The following is a 19774-nucleotide window of genomic DNA, read 5'->3' on the forward strand; positions in this document are numbered from 1 at the left end:
CACTACTCATTCTCTGTGCAAACCTTCACATATCCTTTGTGAAACGCACTATCGCATTGATTATATCCCAGCAACAAGGGAAAGAGAAAATCTTATCAAACAAAAATAAGCATCCATGAAAGCCATCCTCTACATGGTAGCAGGTCACAGGGACCCCCTGGTCTTCTAAGCGCTTCTTGTAGAGCAAAACGTCATCTCGGAGAACATCCCAGTGAATGCTCACCAGCAATGTAGCTGGAAGCTGGGCAATGACCTCATCATCTGCTACAAGGGGTGAAATTCCTTCATCCAGAAGGTTTTTGAGTTCTAGGTAGGCAGATTTGTTAAAGGGTCCAGGAAACTCAGGTTGCTGTATTTTGTTCCTAAACCTTTGGGGAATATTATCAGAGCTGAGCCATTTCCTGTATTTCATCCAGATGTCTTGGGGGATATAAGCCCCTGTCAAAATAGCATCTTTCCAGGAGGGGTCAATGGAAAAATACCTAAGAATGCAGGTTATCATGAAGTCTCTAGTGAGGAATGGGACATTTTGGTTTTGCAGATGTGATGGTAACTGGAAGTTGATTGTCTGAAGGATTGGATAAATCAGGACTTGAGCCCGGATCTTAGGAAGATCTGGTCTGCCCAATAAGATCTGGATGATGATGACCGCAGCTGAACCTCCCATGCTCTCTCCACAGATCACAACCCGGGAGGGGTCTACCCCGTAGGCTTTCAGGGACTTCAGGAAATGTATTGAGGCACACAGGCAATCCTGAAGACCAACTGGATGACAGTGTTCAGGAAGTTTTCTGTACCTAAACAGGAAAGAGAAAGACATCATAGCAATTATGCAGGCAGGTGGGTGGAGTCCATTTAAACATGGTCCTCTGTGTACCTGAGACTGAATTTGATTAAACCCTAAAATGACTGAACAAGTAAGAATAGTTACCCTCCATTTCCTACTGTGCAAATTGAAGAATTTGTCCAGTGTCAAAACAACTGGGATTCTCTATTCAGACTCACCTGGTGGTACCTAGAGACAATCAGGCAAATCATGTAAATTAGAAATCAAGATTGTGGCCAAAGAGATTAAGGAAGCTGTTTCCCAGTTTTGTGGCCTGACCTGAATTTGCCGGAAGGCAAAGGGGAGCAGGATGGAAATGACTCTGGCAAGTTGTCTTCTGACCTCCATATTTACACCACAGCGTGCAACGCACACACACACCCCCATTTGTAAATAAAAATAGAAAACGAAACATCTGGTTTTAAAAGCAGAAAAAAAAACCCTGAATTGACAGAAGAAAGTAAAATGGCAATCAAAAGTCCTGCTGGTCTGCCTAGCTACAGAAAATGGGGAGCCAAGATCAGTAGCAAGGTTAAGTTTCTTGTGTTCAGAGAAGAGAAAGAAAAGGAAAAAATTTAAAAAGGAGGGGGAGGAGAAGGAAGGAGAGGAGAGGAAAGGGAAGGCAAGGAGAGGGAGAGGGAGCAGAGGGAATAAGAAGGGATGAGAAAGGAGAAGACGGGAGGAGGGGGAATAGAGGAGAATATCTCTCCATGTTCAGATTCTCTCAGGCATCTCCTCCCAGGCACAAACCCCCTCCTCTGGCTGAGTCATTTTTCCAAGCACTGCATCACAATCCAGGTCCCTGGACTAGATCTCTTCAAACATCATGCAAAAGTTATACTGAGCAGCAGCCCACAGCCTCTCTGTGAGCCTGGTTTGTGAGACCTTCGTTGTTTAGGAGGCTTTTGGATTCTAATGGTGATGTTCAGACACTATGGAAACCCACTGTGGGTGAGCTACTGGACATTAAAGAGTGATGCCCTTCCCAAAGTCATCAGAAAGGTTCAGCCTTATCCCAGTGGTACCCTGTACTGTGTGCCAGCTTGTGGATGTCGGAGTTGCCTGTGTTTCTAAAGAGGCAAATATGAAAGCTGAGGATGTCAATTCTTCCTCTCTTCTCTACTCTGTGTCCCGCTGAGTGGTTTTGTTTCCTTAGAGAGGGGCCCTAGATTGTAAAGAGATGCTGTGCTGGCTAGGTATATGTCAACCTGACACAGCCAGCATCCTTTTGAAGGTGGGAGCCCCAAATGAGAAGATACTCCCACTAGATAGGCATGTGAGCAATCCTTAGGTGTGTTTTCTTGATTTAAGGATTGATGTAGGAGGGTCCAGCCCATTGTGGATGATACCACCCAAGGCTAGTGGCTCTGGGTGCTATAAGAAAGTGGGCTGACCAAGACAGCAAGAGGCGCCCTCTATGGCTTCTGAATCAGCTCCTGCCTCCAGGTCCCTGCCCTGTTTGAGTTCCTGCCCTGACTAACATTGCTAATGAACTGTGATATGGAAGTGCCAGAGAAATAACCTCTTTCCTCCCTAGGTGGTTTTTGTCAGGGTGTTTCAGTCACTTAACTAAGACACACCCCAGTTGTCCTTCCATCCACTCAAAAGCCTATTGGGCTGTTTCTTTTTTTCAGCAACCTCCTAATTGGTTCCTGCACTGTAGGCCAGTAGGCCTTTAGTGGATAGATGTCTTTTTTCCCCCATGCAATGAACTCCCGAAAAGCCATTTCCACAGAAAAACCAGGATCTTATTTATGACCTTCAGCCAGTTTGGGCTGCCTTTACCATCTTTGTTCTTACTAACTGAAGGGGTACCTTGAGTCCTGGACTCATCGTCCCTGCTATGTCCTTTATGCATAGCTTTATTTGCACCTATATGTTTTCAGAAAACACTACAGAGGGGCTGAGGGTGGAGCTCAACTGGTAGAATGCTCACCTAGTACAAAGATTGCATAATCAGGGTGTGGTGCTGTACACCTGAAGTCCTGGAGGGGGTTACAGGGAACAGATGCTCAGGGTTATATAGTTATGTAGCCATATGTGGCATTTGAGGCAAGAATGGAAGGAAGAAAGAAAGGAAGGAAGGAATAGAGAAAGAAAGAAAGGAGAGAAGGAGGGAAGAAACGAAGGAAAAAGAAATCTCTTGATTATACCTGTTATTAAAGAAATTACAAAACTTTAGGAGGAATACGGAGGAGGATGGGCAAGAACAAAGTATAATTACTGATCCATGTGAAAACACCACAGTGAAACCCAGCAGTTTGTATGTTAACTTAAAAAGTTAGCTTAAGGGCTAGAGAGCCGGTTTAGCAGTTATGAGTACTTACTGGTCTTGCAAAGGGCTAGAGTTCAGGTCCCAGCACCCACAAGGTAGCTCACAAGCCACATTTAACTCCAGTTCCAGGGTACTCTGATACCCAATTCTGATCCAGAGTCTACATGTGAACTTATACAGGTACACACACACATACAAATAAATTGTTTTCATATGTAATCTATTTTTATTTTATGTTTGCTGGTGTTCTGTCTGCGTGTCTGTCTGTGTGACAGTGTTAGAAGTCCTGAAACTGCCCAGCTCTGTAGGCAACTAAGACTGTTCCTTTGAAAGCAACTTGCCCCTGGACACTTCCAGACTCCCTTCCTTCTGGCTGGCACGGGGTGAAGCAAGTTTCCACTATGACCCTTTCCTGCCAGAGAATCTTCAGCATCACTGCAGAGCCACAGCAAGAGAACAGAACTGATATAGACGGAAGCCTCTGAATCTGGGAACCGAAATAGACCCTCTTCCCTTAAGAAATGTTTCTCACTTATTCATCACATCAATGAAAACAAAAATCTAACACAAAACGATACTAGACACCTGGAGTTGTTGCTATGACTACCTGCTGGTGGGAGTGGCTACAAAACCTTAGAAAATGGTTTGGGGAGGAATTTGGGAAAGTTTAGAGACGTGGATGGAGAAAGCCCCACAAAATGCTGCAGGTGGAGCTAAACTGAATTCCAGAGACCAGACTGTTTCTAGGAAAGGAAGCTCTCATGAGATTTTTCAGTGGTGATGAGAAGAGTTTGGAGTTAGACTGGAAGTTATTTTTATGACATTGTGGCAAAGAGATTATTTCTATCTTGCCCAGACCCTGGTACTTCATTGGAAAGTAAATTTAAAGATGATCTACTTATCTGATGGAGCAAGTTTTAAGCCAGCTCAGCATTCAGGCTGTTACCACAACTGGATTACGGCTGGCTTTTTTTACAGTGAGAATATGGAACAACAACAATACTAAAAAAAATAAATAAATAAAAATGGGATTTGAAAATAAAATGGGCAGAAGGCTCCAAAAGTAGCTTAGTGAAAAAATTCTGAGCCCGGAGAGTGGGGTTGTTAAAGAGAGCAGCATCTTTAAAAATGAATTCAGTGTGGACAATAGTAATTGGTCAGATCTGCATTGCACGCTCCAGAGTGCAAACTCAAAACTCATCTGAAAGACTCACAGTTTAGAGGAGAGTATCACCTTGTTCAGACAGTGGGCCCTGGCACCTCCCATAACCCATGATCTCATACTTCAGTAGTTCCAGGGTTTCGGAGGCTTCCACAGCGATTTCAAAGGAAATTCTGGGAGAGTAGGTGAACTTCAGACTCCCTGCAGAAAGCCCCCGGAGGGGTAATATCTGAAGGTATAATAATAGTAAAGCCTACACTGTAAGGAGGTCCAAAGAAGGTGGTGACGGCAGAGGTGTGGAATGACTACAGAAGAAAGCTGCCCTCAAGAAGCAAAGCCACGCCAGTAGAGTGGCTGGGAGGGCTGCTGCTGGCAAGGGTACAGAAACAGGGCTGCAGAACTCCATTGGCGTTCACATCATGCCACCAGGTATCATAGATGCTGGACATGGAGCTACAGGATTTATCATTTGCCTATGTTTCGGTCTCATTTTGCACCCATTTCTCCTTTCTCTTCCCTCACTTCCTCCCATTTGGAGTGAGAATTTTGCGCTATGCCATTGCATATCAGAAACATAAACACCGAATTGGAAATTTCGTAAAACCTCAAAGCTAAGCACTTGGCCTGTGGTTCAGAGAAGACCTCGTACCTGAACTTTTGAATAGCTCTGGAACTATTGGAGACTCTTGGAAGTCATCTGGATGTACTTTACACTATGAGATTATCACCATAAGCCTTTGGTACCCAAAGGGGAAAGGCTACCTTTTTCATATGAAGCATCCCACATGCAAAGGTCTTTGTGAAAGCTAGGTGCCCAGCTGGCAGATACAGTCATCAAGAAATGATTGGATTACAAGGGCTTTGACTGCTCTGATGGATGAGCTAACTGATGGATTTAGAGTTTGATGGCTTTGTTGGGAGACAGTTGGAAGTGACTCCCTGAGCTTGTACCTTGAAGACAGCCCTGTTCTTAACCATCCAGCCTGTTTCTGCTTCCTGACCACCATGGGGGTGACCAGCTACACTCTGCCAAGTGTTTCTGCTACCATGACACTTCACTACACCACAGACCCACAGCAATGGAGCAAGCAGGGCATAGACTGAAGCCTTTAAATCTGTGAACCAAACAAGTCCTTTCTCCCTTCAGGTAGAAGTCAATGCAGTGGGAAAAAATGAATAACTAAGTGTCCCCAGCCACTTACCCCACTGCCAGAAGCACTGAGTCTGTCTCCTGGGCTAATAAACTGCACAGGGCATGGTAGGAATCTGAAAAAGAAGACCGAGTGAAAGTTCGCTCATGAGGAGTGTCCACCATAGCCTCAGGATGTCATCTGCCATTTGGTCATGAAATTGAGATCCTCTGTCTGTCCCTATTCTTATCCCCTATGAAGTGACCTCACCAACTGTCCCTTTCAAAGCCAGATGTTTGCCTTAAGCGTCTGAGTGTCTGAGTTTGAGTGGATATGGGGACTGAACTACCGCAGGATGGGGAAACTGAGGAATTGACTGGGAAAATAGGATTAACTACCAGGGAGTATTAATATTTTATATGTTAGCATTAATTAGGAGATAAACAAAGGTTGGACATACATTTAAAAATCTATTTTTTTTTGGCTTTTGAAAACAGGGCTTCTCTGTGTAACTGCCCTGGCTGTCCTTTAGCATTAGTGCATAGTGCTTCCCAGCCCAGTGTATCAAGCGCTCCTCTGACTCAGCCCCTCCCAGGCCCAGCCATCAGCATGCATGATGGGACAGTCGGTGCACATCTTCTGCCCTGGCTGCCCTGACCACTGGGTCAGCATGATTGCCATGGGAAGCATCAAAACGCGATTTTAAAAATGATACCAGGTAATTCCAGTATCGAGGGGGCTTCAGGGTAGGCATATGTGTCATTAGCACCGCGGAGAAGGGGGTGAGAGAGCAGACACAGCGGCGTAGGTGACACCGTCTCAGCTCTCTGGACATTCAGCTTCTGTGTCCAAGACTCGTCACAAACAGTCTCAGCCTCCTGGCAACTGTTTGCAATAAAGAAGCCTGGTTCCATCCTAGAGGGGGCTGAAACAGCTAAAGGGTCAAGGAGTACCCTGGGTATGGCTTTTTTTTTCAAGACAGGGTTTCTCTGTGTAGCTCTGGAGGTTGTCCTGGAACTCGCTCTGTAGACCAGGCTGGCCTAAAACTCACAGAGATCCGCCTGCTTCTGCCTCCCAAGTGCTGGGATTAAAGGCACGCACCACCAAGGCACGGCCATGGAGTGGCTTTAAAAGTTTACATTTCTATGAGTTAAACTCCAGGAGAGTTTAAATATAACCAAGGGAAAGACCGCTACTAACTCTGACCTGGGCTCCAGGCCTTGTGAACTGTCCAACCTCACTGTCTACTCTGTCACCCTGACATTTTTATTTCTTAAGTCGGTCCTGGTCAAGAGTTTTTCACTTGAGCTCTTCCTTGTAGACTTCACAGGGCTGGAAAGGTATCAGTGAGTGAGGCAGGTAAGGTATCACTGAGTGTTGAAGCAAGGGCCCGTTAGGACCCTCGGTCTTCTAGAGAGGTAGTATTTTAAATTTATTTCTATGTATATAAGTGGTTTTGCCTGCATGTTCTCCACATCTGAAAGCGCTTTTTCATTTGTCTTCTCCTGCATGTTCCAGCCTTCTCCTTTGACACACAGGTTCATAGGTCAGGGACTGGGTCTTCTTGTTCTCCAGTGTGTTCCCTGAGCCTGGAGAAGATTGGAAGCTGAGTGTGTGGTCAATAAATATCTGCTTAACCATCATTGCTTTTGCCCTCTACAGGGACTGGCAGCACGGGTGAAGTGGGATTCCTAGTGGCTTTTGATGCAGGTGAATGCACTTGAAATTAGGTGGGTTCCATATATGGTGACACGTTCATGGTTTGTGACTGAAAAGAGGACAGCCTGGCAGCACTTCCTACTGTAGAACTACCATGAATATTTCCACCAGCAGGTGGCAGTAAGTGACCCCTATGGGTCAGGGAGAAGGGACAGGAGAAATTGTTCTTGCACAGGGGAAAATTTGGACAAGCATGCATGCAAGCAGCCATCTGTCCATCCACCCAACTATACATTTGCTAGCTCATTCATCAATGTCTCCTTTTATGCAGCAACTTGTCTAAACTTTCACCCTCTAGTGCATCAATTTTTAATGAGTAAAAATGATAGTTAAGATGGTAGTGGTCGTCAGGCGTTGGTGGCACATGCCTTTAATCCCAGCACTTGGGAGGCAGAGGCAGGCAGATCCCTGTGAGTTCGAGGCCAACCTGGTCTACGAGTTCCAGGACAGCCTCCAAAAACAATACAGAGAGAACCTGTCTCCAAAAAAAAAAAGATGGTAGGGGTCTCTCCCAAACCACAGATGTGTCCATAACACAGGGCAGTGGAAGGAATTTAACAATGCAGCCTCAGGGTAAGACACAGGTGACCAGTTCAGAGAGAGTCACTGAGGGAGCACCGAAGAGGCTGAAGATAAGCAATGTCAGGTTTCAAACCGTTATCTTCAAAGATCACTCTGATTCGGGGAAAATAAAACAGCCCAAAGGGATAAATTGGAATTATGATACCATCACTGGGATATGGAGTGGAAGGGCCAGACATGGTGGTCCCAACAGAGTTTTTAAAAAGATGCATGGGCTTGGGATCCTTGTGGGAGAGACTGGATAAGATGAAGGGGAGGGAGGAGAGTGGAGGGCAGGGAAGGGGAGGAGAGAGGAATACAGGGAAATGAATCATTTCATGTCCATTACTCTGAACGCTTTGCCTGAACCTTGCTGTTCATTGTTAAAACTGAGACTATGACATAGTGTGACTCTCAACTTTAATCTATTCGCTGTAGAGGGACCCATCCTCAGCTATTGTGTACTTTGATCTGTCCTGAAAGGACCTTGTGGGAGTGCCGTTGAGGATATGCAGGTCTTGATGTATCTCTTGCCCCATGCCCCAGGATGCTTCTTACCCAGGCTGCCAAGTATGCCACCCCCTCCATGGATGAAGATGATGCCTTTTCTGGGACTGGAAGAAGTTGCCTTGGGCTGGAACAGCCTCACAGGGACTTCCTCAAAACACAGATCTGTCACCACCACTTTACAGTTCCTCTTTGTGTTCATTAAATCTTGTAGAATCTGGCAAAGCTTTGGCATGGTGCAAATTCTCAGCCTCTCCAATATATTCCCCTGGTAGAGAGGTGAACAAAAAAGACACAGAGAATTAAGGGGGCATGAGAACGGGAAAGAGTTTGAAGCAGGAGAGTCCTTTACCCCAACAATCTGATTTATGGCTGCTTTCACCTCTTTATATAACAGGCATAATGAGAACTCTTAACTTTTAAAAAAGATTTATTTATTTTTATTTTATGTGTACAGGTGTTTTGCCTGCATGACATGGAATTCTGGTGGGGGGAGGATGCCCTTCTGTACATATGCTTCTCTTATTGGTTGATTAATAAAACTGTTTGGTCAATAGCCATGGAGAAAGATAGGTGGGGCTACTAGACCAGGAGAAGGCTGTGGAAGAGAAGGCAGAGGGAGGCCACGAAGAGACACCACAATGCCCAAAGAGTAACATGCCAGATTATGGGTAAGCCACAACATCGTGGCAATACATAGATTAGAAGTTATGGGTTAATTAGTAAGCGAGAGCTAGCCCGTAAGAAGCCCTAGTCATTGGCCAACAATTTAATAATTAATGTGTCTCTGTGTGCTTATTTGGGGCTGAAGGGCGGTGGAACCTGGTAGGACAGAAACTTTAATTGACAGAATTCACTATGGAAACCAGGCTGGCCTCAAACTAACAGAGAGTCTCCTGCCTCTGCCTCCTGAGTGCTGAGATTGAACGAGGGTACCACCATGCCCTGCCTCGCTTGGTCTTTGTTGGTTTTTAGCTTATTAGCACAGTGCTCACAAAAACCTGCGCAATTCCCCCCAGCAGTCAGCTTGCAATGTTAAAACTCCTTCTACTTCCATCTATACACCTCCTACCCCTACCCCTACCCCTCCACCTTCCACCCCTACCTTTACCTCTACACCTTCCCACCCCTACCCCTACATCTCTATTTCCTACCCCCATTGTAGGTTGCTTATTTAATTTTCTTTTTTATTTTCTAATTTAACTGTTCATTGATTCTTTGTGGGTTTCACATCTGGCATCTGGCAATCTGGGCCCCTTCATCTCCTCATCCCTTCAGATCTGCCCTCTGCCCTTGCAAACTTTCCCCACAAGACAAAATAAAATAAATCTTAAAAGAAAAGAAAAAAGAAAAATCTCATCGTGAAAGCTGTAGTGTGACACAGTGAGTCATACATTATGCCCTTTAGTCCATGCGTCTTTACTTGCAAGGGTTCATCGTGGTGATATATATCTTTTATTTTTTTTTTGGTTTTACGAGACAGGGTTTCTCTGTATTGTTTTGGAGGCTGTCGGTCCAGCCCGGCCTCGAACTCACAGAGATCCGCCTGCCTCTGCCTCCCGAGTGCTGGGATTAAAGGCGTGCGCCACCACTGCCTGGCTGGTGATATATCTTTTTTATATTAAAGTTTGCCTGGGGATTCAGAAAGCAAAGTCAGCCACATACTGTAGATGTCAGGCAGTGGTGTCACACACCTTTAATCCCAGGACTCAGAAGACAAAGGAAGAAGGAACTCTCTGAGTTCAAGGCCACCCAAACCTACATGAGATTGAGTAAGTCTAAAAGAGTAACAGAGCTCATGCCTTTAATCCCAGGACTCATGGGAGGTATTTAAGACAGTAACAGGGTCTTGAATCTGGCATTAATTCTCCAGCCACATTGAGGATAACAAGGCATTGACTTTGAGAATTAGTCTCAGGATTAGTCTCCAGCCCCGTTGAGGAGAACATAGTAGTATGGGTGAATCTGAGAAGCAGTGAAGTGGGAAGCAATTTGAGGATCACCCCTTTGGTCTGAGCATAGGTAGAAGTAAGAGCTAGTGACAGGCTGCTTTGCTTTTCTGATCTTCAGCCTAAAGCTTGAACCCAAATTCAGTCTCTGGGTCTTTTATTTTTTGTGCTACAGTTCATTGCAATGAGTCATTGGTCTGCGTTGTTGTTTTTGTTTTGTTTTTTATTTGTTTGTTTTTCTTCTTTTAACTCTTTACTCTTTTGGGAGCCCAGCTCCCAAATAAATACGCATTGTGGCTTATTATTACTTTTAAATGCCTGGCTTTAGCTAGGCTTATTTCTAGCCAGATTTTTTTAACTTAAAGTATCCCATCTATCTGTTGTCTCCATGCTGTTGCCTGTCCTTATTTCTGTATATCTTGTCTTTCCTTCTTTTTCCAGCTGTGTAGCTGGATGGTTGGCCCCCTCTTTTCTCACTCCTTGATCTCCTCCCAGATTTCTCTTCCCATTTATTCTCTCTTCCTGCTAACCCCACCTATCCTTTCTCCTGCCTTGCTTTTGGCCATTCAGCTCCTCATTAGACCAAACAGGTGTTTTAGACAAGCAAACACAGAGTTAAACAAATGTAACATAAAAGAACGTAACACATCTTTTCATCATTAAACAAATGTTCCATAGCATAAACAAATGTAGCGCATCTTTTAAATAATATTCCATAAAATGTCCCTTTTTTTCTAAATAAAAATTAAAGGTTTTAACTTTAGCATAGTAAAACTATATACAACAAAAACAGTTACCACATAAGAATGAATTTACAATACTTAGTCCATTTGTTCTTAGCAAATTCAGAGAAACACTCCTTTATCTATCCCATCTCAGTGAATTCAAAGTTTTATTTCTAATTTACTTTCTATCATAACTAAGGAAAACTATAACTCAATTTTTAGTCTTTAACTCCATCAAAGCCCCTCCCCCCAGAAGGATGTAGTATTACCTAATAACAGAGACTTCTTGCTGCTTGGACAGTCACCCAAAGTTCCTCTGCAATGTTGACATATCCATCTTCAGCCTACAGGCCCATAACATCTGGCAGACTTTTCAGTGAAGCAGGAAATCTGAAGGACTGTCCTGCATTGTATTGGCAAAGTTTGTCAGTTGCTTTCCTCTGTGTCCTGCAAAATGTCTGGCAGACTCTTCCATGAAGCAGGAATCCTGAAGGACTGTCCCATCTTGTTTCAGCAAAGTTCAGCAGTCAATTTTCTTTGGGTCCTACATGTCCAGTTTCTACAGCATACCATCAAGCAATCAAGGCAAAAACAGTTTCTTGCCCAAATGGCTAATTTTGCCACAATAAAAACAAACTCCTGTGGAATTTCTTTGATGCCCATCATCCTTTTATGAAGTAAATTGGTACTGCCAGAAGTTGATGTGTCTCATTGTCATGAAAAAATCTTAGGTTAACTAAACATTTTAAATGCAATATTCTATAGGTCTTTTAAGTGTTTGAATACAATACAATTTATCTATCTAAAATATATCTCTGTATGATCTTGAAAACATGTCTAACATATCTAGAGATTTGATTGTTGCAGATGACTACCGCCCGGCTGAATTTAATGTTCTTAATGGCTTTTGCCACTTTCAATAGAATCCAGCATTATTCCTGCGAAGCATCGACTATGAAATTTTTGCCTGTTTTTGTGATTACACTGGTCATTGGTCAATAGGAATTAAAAATGACTAATAGAGGCACCAAATATGTTAGTTGAATTGACCCATTTGGGAAAAAAATCACTTTAAAAATGTTTGGGGAGGAATTGTGTAATTCGAAGTTTTTCTTTTTCTTCCATTTAAAACTGTAAGAAGGGCTGAATATGGCCCAGTGTCTAAAGGGTTGGTTTGCTCATGGAGAGGACCCAAGTTTGGTTCCCAGCATCCACATCAGGTAGCTCAACTTCAACTCCAGGGTGTCTGGTGCCCTCTACTAGCCTCTGCCGGTACTTCACGCAGGGATCATGCATGAACACAATGCGTGCGTGCGCGTGCGCACACACACACACACACACACACCAGCACACACGCACCCAAGTCTTTCAAAACTTAAATTTGTAAAAAGGAAAGGAGGAAGAAAAAAATCTATACCAGATAATTCTATGATAATGTCAAATGTAATTGTATTGCTATGCATAAAATAAAATATGATTTTAAAAATAAAGAAAAGAAATATAACAGCACATTTTACTAACCCTTAGGTATTAGATCACACCTTTGAATAACATGGCTTCAAAAAGTCCCAAACCAACATCCACAGCTACAGTAGGATACTAAAGTGTGTCTCTTTTTCTTAATGTCCACACTGAATTTTGACGGTATACCTGCTGTTTAATAAACTCCAGCGCTGTTTCATGGTAACTCATTCTGAAATTTGTTTCAATGATGTGGGTTAAGATACTGCTACATGTCAGTGGAGTCGCTGGCAGGAACTCCTTAGGCTGCACAGATCACAACAGCCAGCTTTATTTTGTACCATCCCAATAGCCTTCTGAGGGAAGGGTTTCGCCCGAGATCAATTGAAGCACTGAATTTTTCCTTGACCACCACTTTCCCTAAAGCATTTTCTATATTGCAATTTTATGCCAAATGGAGCCATCATGACTACTTAAGGAAACATCACTGTAAGGAATGATGCACCAACACTCTAAGTCACTCTGATGCTTGCAAGAGAGTCACCAAGAGCAGGTTGAGGTAAGTCAATTGTGGATTAAAGGACTCAGAGATGCTAACCTGATTAAGCCGCCTATGTTACATTCTAAACACGTTTAGGTGATCAATGATTTAGTTCATCTAAAAGTTGCGAAAGTCCATGTCTATGGTTTCTGTGGTAACTAAGTATTCCCATCTTTTCCTCTCCATCCATACACATTGACTGCCTGTGCAAAGCTCAGAGTCCCATGAAGGAATCTTCCCAGCACTGTATCCACAAACCACTCTACAAAGTTACACTTACGCCTTCAGCATTTTCCCTTAAACTCTGACTTTTACTATTATTTTGGATTCATATTCAAATGACTGATTAACCCCCTTCGGTTTTCATTCATGTCTTTAATATTTCTTATAAATATATCCCAGGAAGAAAATTCCCTATGTGATTAGAGTAACTTCCTTTTTTAAAAAGTTTTACACTGGGTGTGGTGGTGCAGACCTTTAATATCAACATTTGGGAGGAAGAAATGGGTGAGTTTGTTTGGTTGGCTGGCTGGTTGGTTGTTTTTTTTTTGTTTGTTTGTTTGTTTTTAAGACAGGATTATCTGCAGCTTTGGAGACTGTTCTGGAACTCTCTTTGTAAACCAGCCTGGCCTTGAAACTCACAGAGATCTGCTTGTCTCTGCCTCCTGAGTGCTGGGATTAAAGGTGTGTACCACCACTGCCTGGAAAATTTCTGTGTTTTTTAGACCAGCTTGGTCTACATAGTGAGTGCCAAGCCACTCAAGTCTATGTAATGAGATCCTATCTGAAAAAAATTATAAATAAGGGGCTGGAAATATAGCTCAGCAATTCAGAGTACTTGCTGCTATTACAGGGGATCTAAGTTGAGTTTCCAGCAACTACATGGTAGCTCACAACTACCTACAACTCCAGTCCAAGCCTAAATGAAATTGCACCATATGGAGTGAGAATGCTCCCTGCGAGAGCCACGCATTATTTAACACAAAACTCAGAACCAGACATGAGAAATCTCCCTTTAAGTTGTAGATCAGGGGAGTCCAAGAGCAAAACAATATAGGCTATTGTCAACATACATATAAAAAATGTAACAGTATTGCCATTGTCTTGGATTGTCTACCAGAACTTGAAGGCAAGACCCTATTGCTGAAGACATCACAGAACTTAGAGGAATTGAGTTGGAAGTGACCTAGGTGCTTCCTCCATGAGAATTAGCTCTCATAGTATCAGAACATGCTATGTAAACTGATGAAGGAGAGAAGCAATCAGTAGTCCTACCCAAGTGTGGGCGAGCAGTGCTTTCCAGGAGTAACTTACCGCTGACTATATCACTAAAAATAAAGTGCCTCTTCCCCACCCCATCAACAGTAACAACCTCAGCAAGGGGAGGGGCCTTGTGAGACCCCCTCCCCCATCCACACTGAGACTCAATCTTGTGGAGATCTTCTCACCGCTGCTGTGAGTTCAAGACTGTTTCCTCCATTTCTGCATTTTACATTTTTTCCAACCCTTCTTCCACAGTAGTCTCTAAGCTTTGGCTGGGATGATAAAGATGTCTTGCTTATGGCTAAGCGTTCCACAGTCATTTATTCTCAGTATTCTGACCAGTTGAGAGCCTATGAAGTCATTGTTGACCATTGTTTCTCTGATCAAAGATACGCTAATGGACGGACACAAGCATAGCAATAGAAAGTAACTTGATGAACAGACATAGCATGCGTATTTATCAAAACAAGTTCGTAGCTGCCGGGCGTTGGTGGCGCACGCCTTTAATCCCAGCACTTAGGAGGTAGAGGCAGGTGGATCTCTGTGAGTTCGAGGCCAGCCTGGTCTACAGAGTGAGTTCCAGGACAGCCTCCAAAACAATACAGAGAAACCCTGTCTCAAAAAACCGAAAAAAAAAAAAACAAGGTCATAGCTTACTCAGTAGAGCTTCTGCCCTCCTCAGCCAGTGACTTTTGGCCAGGTTTTTAGTACCAGAAATGAATGACCTCGCATGTGTGTGCGTCAAGTCCAGTCAAGGAGGTGACTGGCTATCCCATGACCATCGTGCCATTATAGCACCAGTGGGTACATCTCGCCTGGCAGGTTGATAATATGACACACAGAATCCATAACTGGAGTAACACCATTAATAGTTCTCCCTCGGCAGTCTTCAAGGACCTTCCATCATTCCAACTAGACAGCATTTACAATATAAGAAAATTCGTTCTCTTTCTAACTGATTCCATCTTTTTTAAAAGGCACATTATTTTCCGTGCATTCAAAGAGTGGAAAGAGGGGCTCTTCATTCTTTGTCATGGCACCAAAAAAAAATGCTTCAAGAAAAGATTCACTCACTAACATTATTCCTGCTTATGCAGGACACCCACACACTATCTTTTGTGCCAAACTCTTGAAAGGTCTTACAAACAGTGGGATCTCAGTATGAAACAAATGAACATAGATTCCACAGGTCTTCGTTTCATAAAAGCCTCAGACACAACTACTGTGTGAAGCTAAGCATCACATTAAAACTTCTCAGGAGACGTTCTGTGGCTCATATACTCACTAGATTTCCCGGGACACCTAAAGGAAAACTAAGCACCTAAGCCAAATCCCCAGTAGATGGCAGTATAGGGGCAGCCAGTGGTGTTTCATCCAGGAAGTCTTGGATTCTTTTGGAATATTTCCTTTAACTTCTTTCCTTTAAATACCCAAGCAAATACAGGGGCAACACTAAAGTAACTATGAAAATAAGTCTTCTGTTCATTGGAACTCTTCTTTAGTTTTCATTTAATGTAATTGGACAACTTTAAAGCAGGTGCCTCAAGAAAGAATAATGTTTTCCTGTGCGGTAAGTTGGTAATGAGGTAAAGGAGAAAGTAGGGGATATTAGCCTCAAAATGGGACTATAGACTACAGTATGAATTTTTCTCTTAGATTTGTTCAGTAAACTGAAAAGTAAAGTCTGACATTTTTTATAGAAATAAACCCCCACTCATAGTCTATGTCTAGGTCCCACGTAGGTACTTCTATGTTGTTCCCTAAATTCCAACTGTAAAATGCTATATAAAGAAAAATATTTTTCAACTCAGGGCCCATTACATGTTGGTCACTCCCACAGCAGGCCTGCTCAGGCAACTGACTCAAAAATTTTGTCTGGAACAAAAAAAAATCACTCACTTGACTCTTATAGAAATTTTCATCTGGCAATGAGGATGGATTTGTGTTACTAGCTACAAGTCAACTATGATGGTAAAGAAAATCTTGGGTCCAAAGTGCTGGCTCTAATTGAACAGCTCTTGTTTGAAGTCTGGAGTCCTGTTTCCAATACCCACATCAGAAAGATTGCAATTCAAGCCCCAGGAGATCTGATGCCCTCTGCTAACCTCTATGGGTCATAAATATCCAAGATTTACATTTCAAATCCAGCTGATGTCAGGTTCTGCTTGTTTTCATCTTTTACTAACATGGTTCTCAGACACCTGACAAGGTTGGTGATTGGTCTTTCCAAATTAGGTTTTATACGCACCATGTGCTGCGTGTTTTACCAATGCTGTGATACGGTGTCTCAAAGTAATATCATTTCTTCTAGATTCCTACCAAACAATGATCCTCTCTAAGCTCTGAACCCCTAGATCAGGCAGGTTGAGAAGGTGAATCCCTGAGTAGATGCGATCCCATCCCTTCTCAACATGAAGAACTTTAGGAAAATGACCAGCTCTGTGTGTGTGTGCACATGTGTTCCTTGTACACATGTCTGCAATTGTTTGTTCACATGTATGCAGCCACAGGCCAGTGCTGACTTTTTCTAAGTCAGTCTACACCTTACTTTTTGAGACAGGGTCTCTCACTGAACCCGGAGCTCATCAGTTCCACAAACTAGTTAGCCAGCCAGCTCTAGAGATGATCTGTCTCCACCTCCCAGCACTGGGGAATACAAGTGCACACAGCTGTGCTCACCTCTTTACAGGGTTGCTGGGATGCAAACAGGTCTTCATGTTTCTACAAGAAGCACTTTGTCAACTGAGCCATCTCACCTGCCCCTGAACGACTCTTTGGATTAAGGGATAGGAGGTCTCTAAAGGGGGAAAGGTAGCATAGAAAGACAGGGGAAATTAAGAGGATGTAGGGAAGAAAAAGAGATTTAACAACAACAACACAAAAGAATATTCCTCTGGATCTGGTCTTTGTCTCTCACTGACTGAGAGTCATGAACCCTAACACTGTCAAGTAATCCACTGCAATCTACCAGCACAGGAAGATTGTTGGAGTGGCCAATGAAGTGCAAGTATATACCCAGGATAAGACTGTGCTTTTGAGGCTGGAGAGATGGCTCAGTGGTTAAGGGCATTGACTGCTCTTTCTTAGAGGAACCAGGTTCAATTCCCCGCACCCACACGGCAACTCACAGCTGTCTGTAACTCCAAAATCTGACAACCTCACACAGACATATATTCAGACAAAACACCAATGCACATAAAATAAAAATAAATAAAAAAGACCGTGCTTTTGCCTTCTTACAAAGTATAACAAAAATTATTTGGGTTGGCGGACCTGTCTTTTTTTTTTCCCCAGTGGGTGTCGGAGTTTATTTCCTGGAAGAAACAGCGTTGCAGAAGGGAATGAGTGATGAATAAGTGGGCCAATTTCTAGGATAGTAACACTATTCTATGTAATAATTATATTGTGATGCTGGATATATGGCATAAATATTTGTCAAAACATACAGAAGCACACAAGCAATGATTAGGTCCATATTCTCTTTTTATCTTAACAGCACTCCTTTCTCATATGCAAGCAACTCAGTATGCCCACATTGGTCATCACAACAATCCCATTAAAAAGAGAAACTTTAAATACACCATGACATTCTGTCTTGTCATTAGTGATAGATTACCAATTTGGAGGATGTACTTAATTCCCAATCCATGTGTACAGTGACTACATACAGTCTATGTAGTGATAGACACTTATATTCTTCTTTTTTTTACCATGCCTGTATTGGATTTCCTTCAGTCCATATTTTTTTCCTTTGCCTAAAAATTCCAAGATTGCTTCAGGCTGACTCATTCTGAAATTCTTTTAAGTGACATAAATTAAGCATTGAGTTCCTGGCTACAGCTGCATAGACACTCCACCTCGGGGTGGGAGAGAACTCAAATCACTAAGACCATTTGACTGTTGTTAGGATGGCATTTCTCTTCTCAAAAGGCTATCAGAAAAGACAAAGGTTTGCCCATCTTTCTCAGACTCTAAGTTTTCACCGGTTTCCTCCACTCTCATCTGGGAGATAATAATACCTAGTTTTGTGGTTTGTGACTGCTGGTTCCAGCCACCCAAAAAAAAACTAAAGAACCATCGACCACGAATGTCAGCATGTTGGACCCCAGAATGGCAACAGAGGACTCTTTTCTTACCAAAGAGCAAAAGGATGTATTTAACCAACTCAGTAGGGACTGGAAGATTCATGTTATCCTAGGCAAGATCATTATGAGCTACCCATTTGCCAATTCAAAGCATATTAAACCCCAGATTATTTCTTATAAGAAATAGACTCCATAAAATTCTCCCTAGCTTACATGACTCTTGCATAGAAAATGAAAAGATAGGACACTCGTCTCATTAAATGGGCACAACACTGCCTATTGTCTAGAACAAGCAGTGTCGGGCACATCCCTACAGAGCAGCACACGCCGGCCACTACTGTTGACTATATTGGTTTTTGCAAAATACTTTCCCAAGGCTTGAGTTCTGTCTCCTCTTACAGTACATAGTCATTAAGAAGCAAAATTTACCCATGTCACCATCAGTTGAAAACCGTAGTACAGAATCCGAAACCTCATGCGGTGTGGGATGGAAGGAGGTATATCAATTTTGAGGAGGTAGTTTAAGAGAACCCATAGGTTGACTCCCAGGACCAGGAGACACATGGCAGCAAGGACGAGCTCGCAGGCAACCAAGGAAAGCATGGCACTCTTGCTTGTTCAGAGTGAGACGAGGAAAACCAGTCCCTTCAGCAGACTTCATTGAACTCATCCACAAACCCAGGCACCTTATAACCTGCCGAGAAGTACATGGCCTGACTCCACCTCTTTTAAGCTGTTCTCAGTATCAAAAGCATCCCCTTGTGAACTGATTGCATCAGATTGCAGCTTGGACATGGCCCTACCTAGTGGAGCCCTGGTACTTTGTCCCCAAGGCAGGTCAGTCTTTCATCATAGCACCCCAGCACTGACCATCCTGGGTAGCAAATGGACTTACAGTTGAGCAAAGGCTGGCTGGAAGGTAATATCGGTTCACAGGCATATTTCTGGGAGGTTGAGGAAACTCTCTGAAGTCAAGTGCTCTGTGACTCTCCTCTCAGGTGTGAAATCAGAGATTAGAGCAGTGGTGGTGTGCCAAGGTGACACATAAAGAGAACGAGCACAATGGAGGGAGAAGGTGACCAGACACTCTCCTTTACCTAGCCATTCCCCGCTCCCTAGCCTGATCTGCTCAATGTCAAAAAGCATGGTCCCTACACTGGCCCTGCTCTGTCTCTTCTCCAGGTGGATAAAGCACTGTAGTACCCAGGAACAACTGGTTTTATCCCCCCACAGCAACTCTGGTGTCAAGGAAGAAGCATCGAGTCCTTTGACGTTGCACACTGTTGTAACTTCCTCAGCTGAAATGAGCACTGGACACTTTAGAGATGGTCAGTGAATTCCTGCAGCTTCTCAAGCTGGTCCTCTCCTAGATGAGCCTTGAGATAACAAGAGTTCTGGCTGGCTCTTGGTTGGAGTTTAGAAGGCCCTGAGCCAAAGGCAACAGTAAGGCTCTGCCCAGGGTCCTACACTGGCTTTTGCTGTTTGCAGCTGCAAACACTCAGTGTGATAGTGTGTAGGGGAAAGAAACAGTGAGCATTGTGAGTGCCCAGAGAGAAACGCTGCCATCATA

At 43.3% G+C, this 19774-nt stretch overlaps 1 protein-coding gene across 1 annotated transcript; it reads right to left on the minus strand.

The window, feature by feature from the left end:
* Nucleotides 1-25: 25 nt before the first annotated feature.
* LOC101842180 (arylacetamide deacetylase-like 4) lies at nt 26-18807 on the minus strand. Its single transcript, XM_005079352.4, has 4 exons — nt 18634-18807; nt 8232-8448; nt 5466-5529; nt 26-797 (listed from the first exon to the last, which is right to left on the minus strand). Exons 1-4 carry the CDS (start codon nt 18805-18807, stop codon nt 26-28), a joined length of 1227 nt encoding a protein of 408 aa, XP_005079409.1.
* Between the last annotated feature and the right edge of the window lie 967 nt (nt 18808-19774).

This window comes from Mesocricetus auratus, unplaced genomic scaffold (genome assembly GCF_017639785.1).
Source record: "Mesocricetus auratus isolate SY011 unplaced genomic scaffold, BCM_Maur_2.0 Super-Scaffold_100042, whole genome shotgun sequence".
NCBI lineage: Eukaryota > Metazoa > Chordata > Mammalia > Rodentia > Cricetidae > Mesocricetus > Mesocricetus auratus.

What these genes read in the sequence shown, in the direction of transcription:
- LOC101842180 (XM_005079352.4), bottom strand. Translation starts at nt 18,807, where the DNA reads ATGCTTTCCTTGGTTGCCTGCGAGCTCGTCCTTGCTGCCATGTGTCTC. An exon ending in TGGCATACTTGGCAGCCTGG is followed by an intron (nt 5,530 to 8,231) that starts GTAAGAAGCATC and finishes CTTCTTTTTCAG; the next exon opens with ATTCCTACCATGCCCTGTGC. An exon ending in TCAGTGCTTCTGGCAGTGGG is followed by an intron (nt 798 to 5,465) that starts GTAAGTGGCTGG and finishes TTTCCTGTTTAG; the next exon opens with GTACAGAAAACTTCCTGAAC.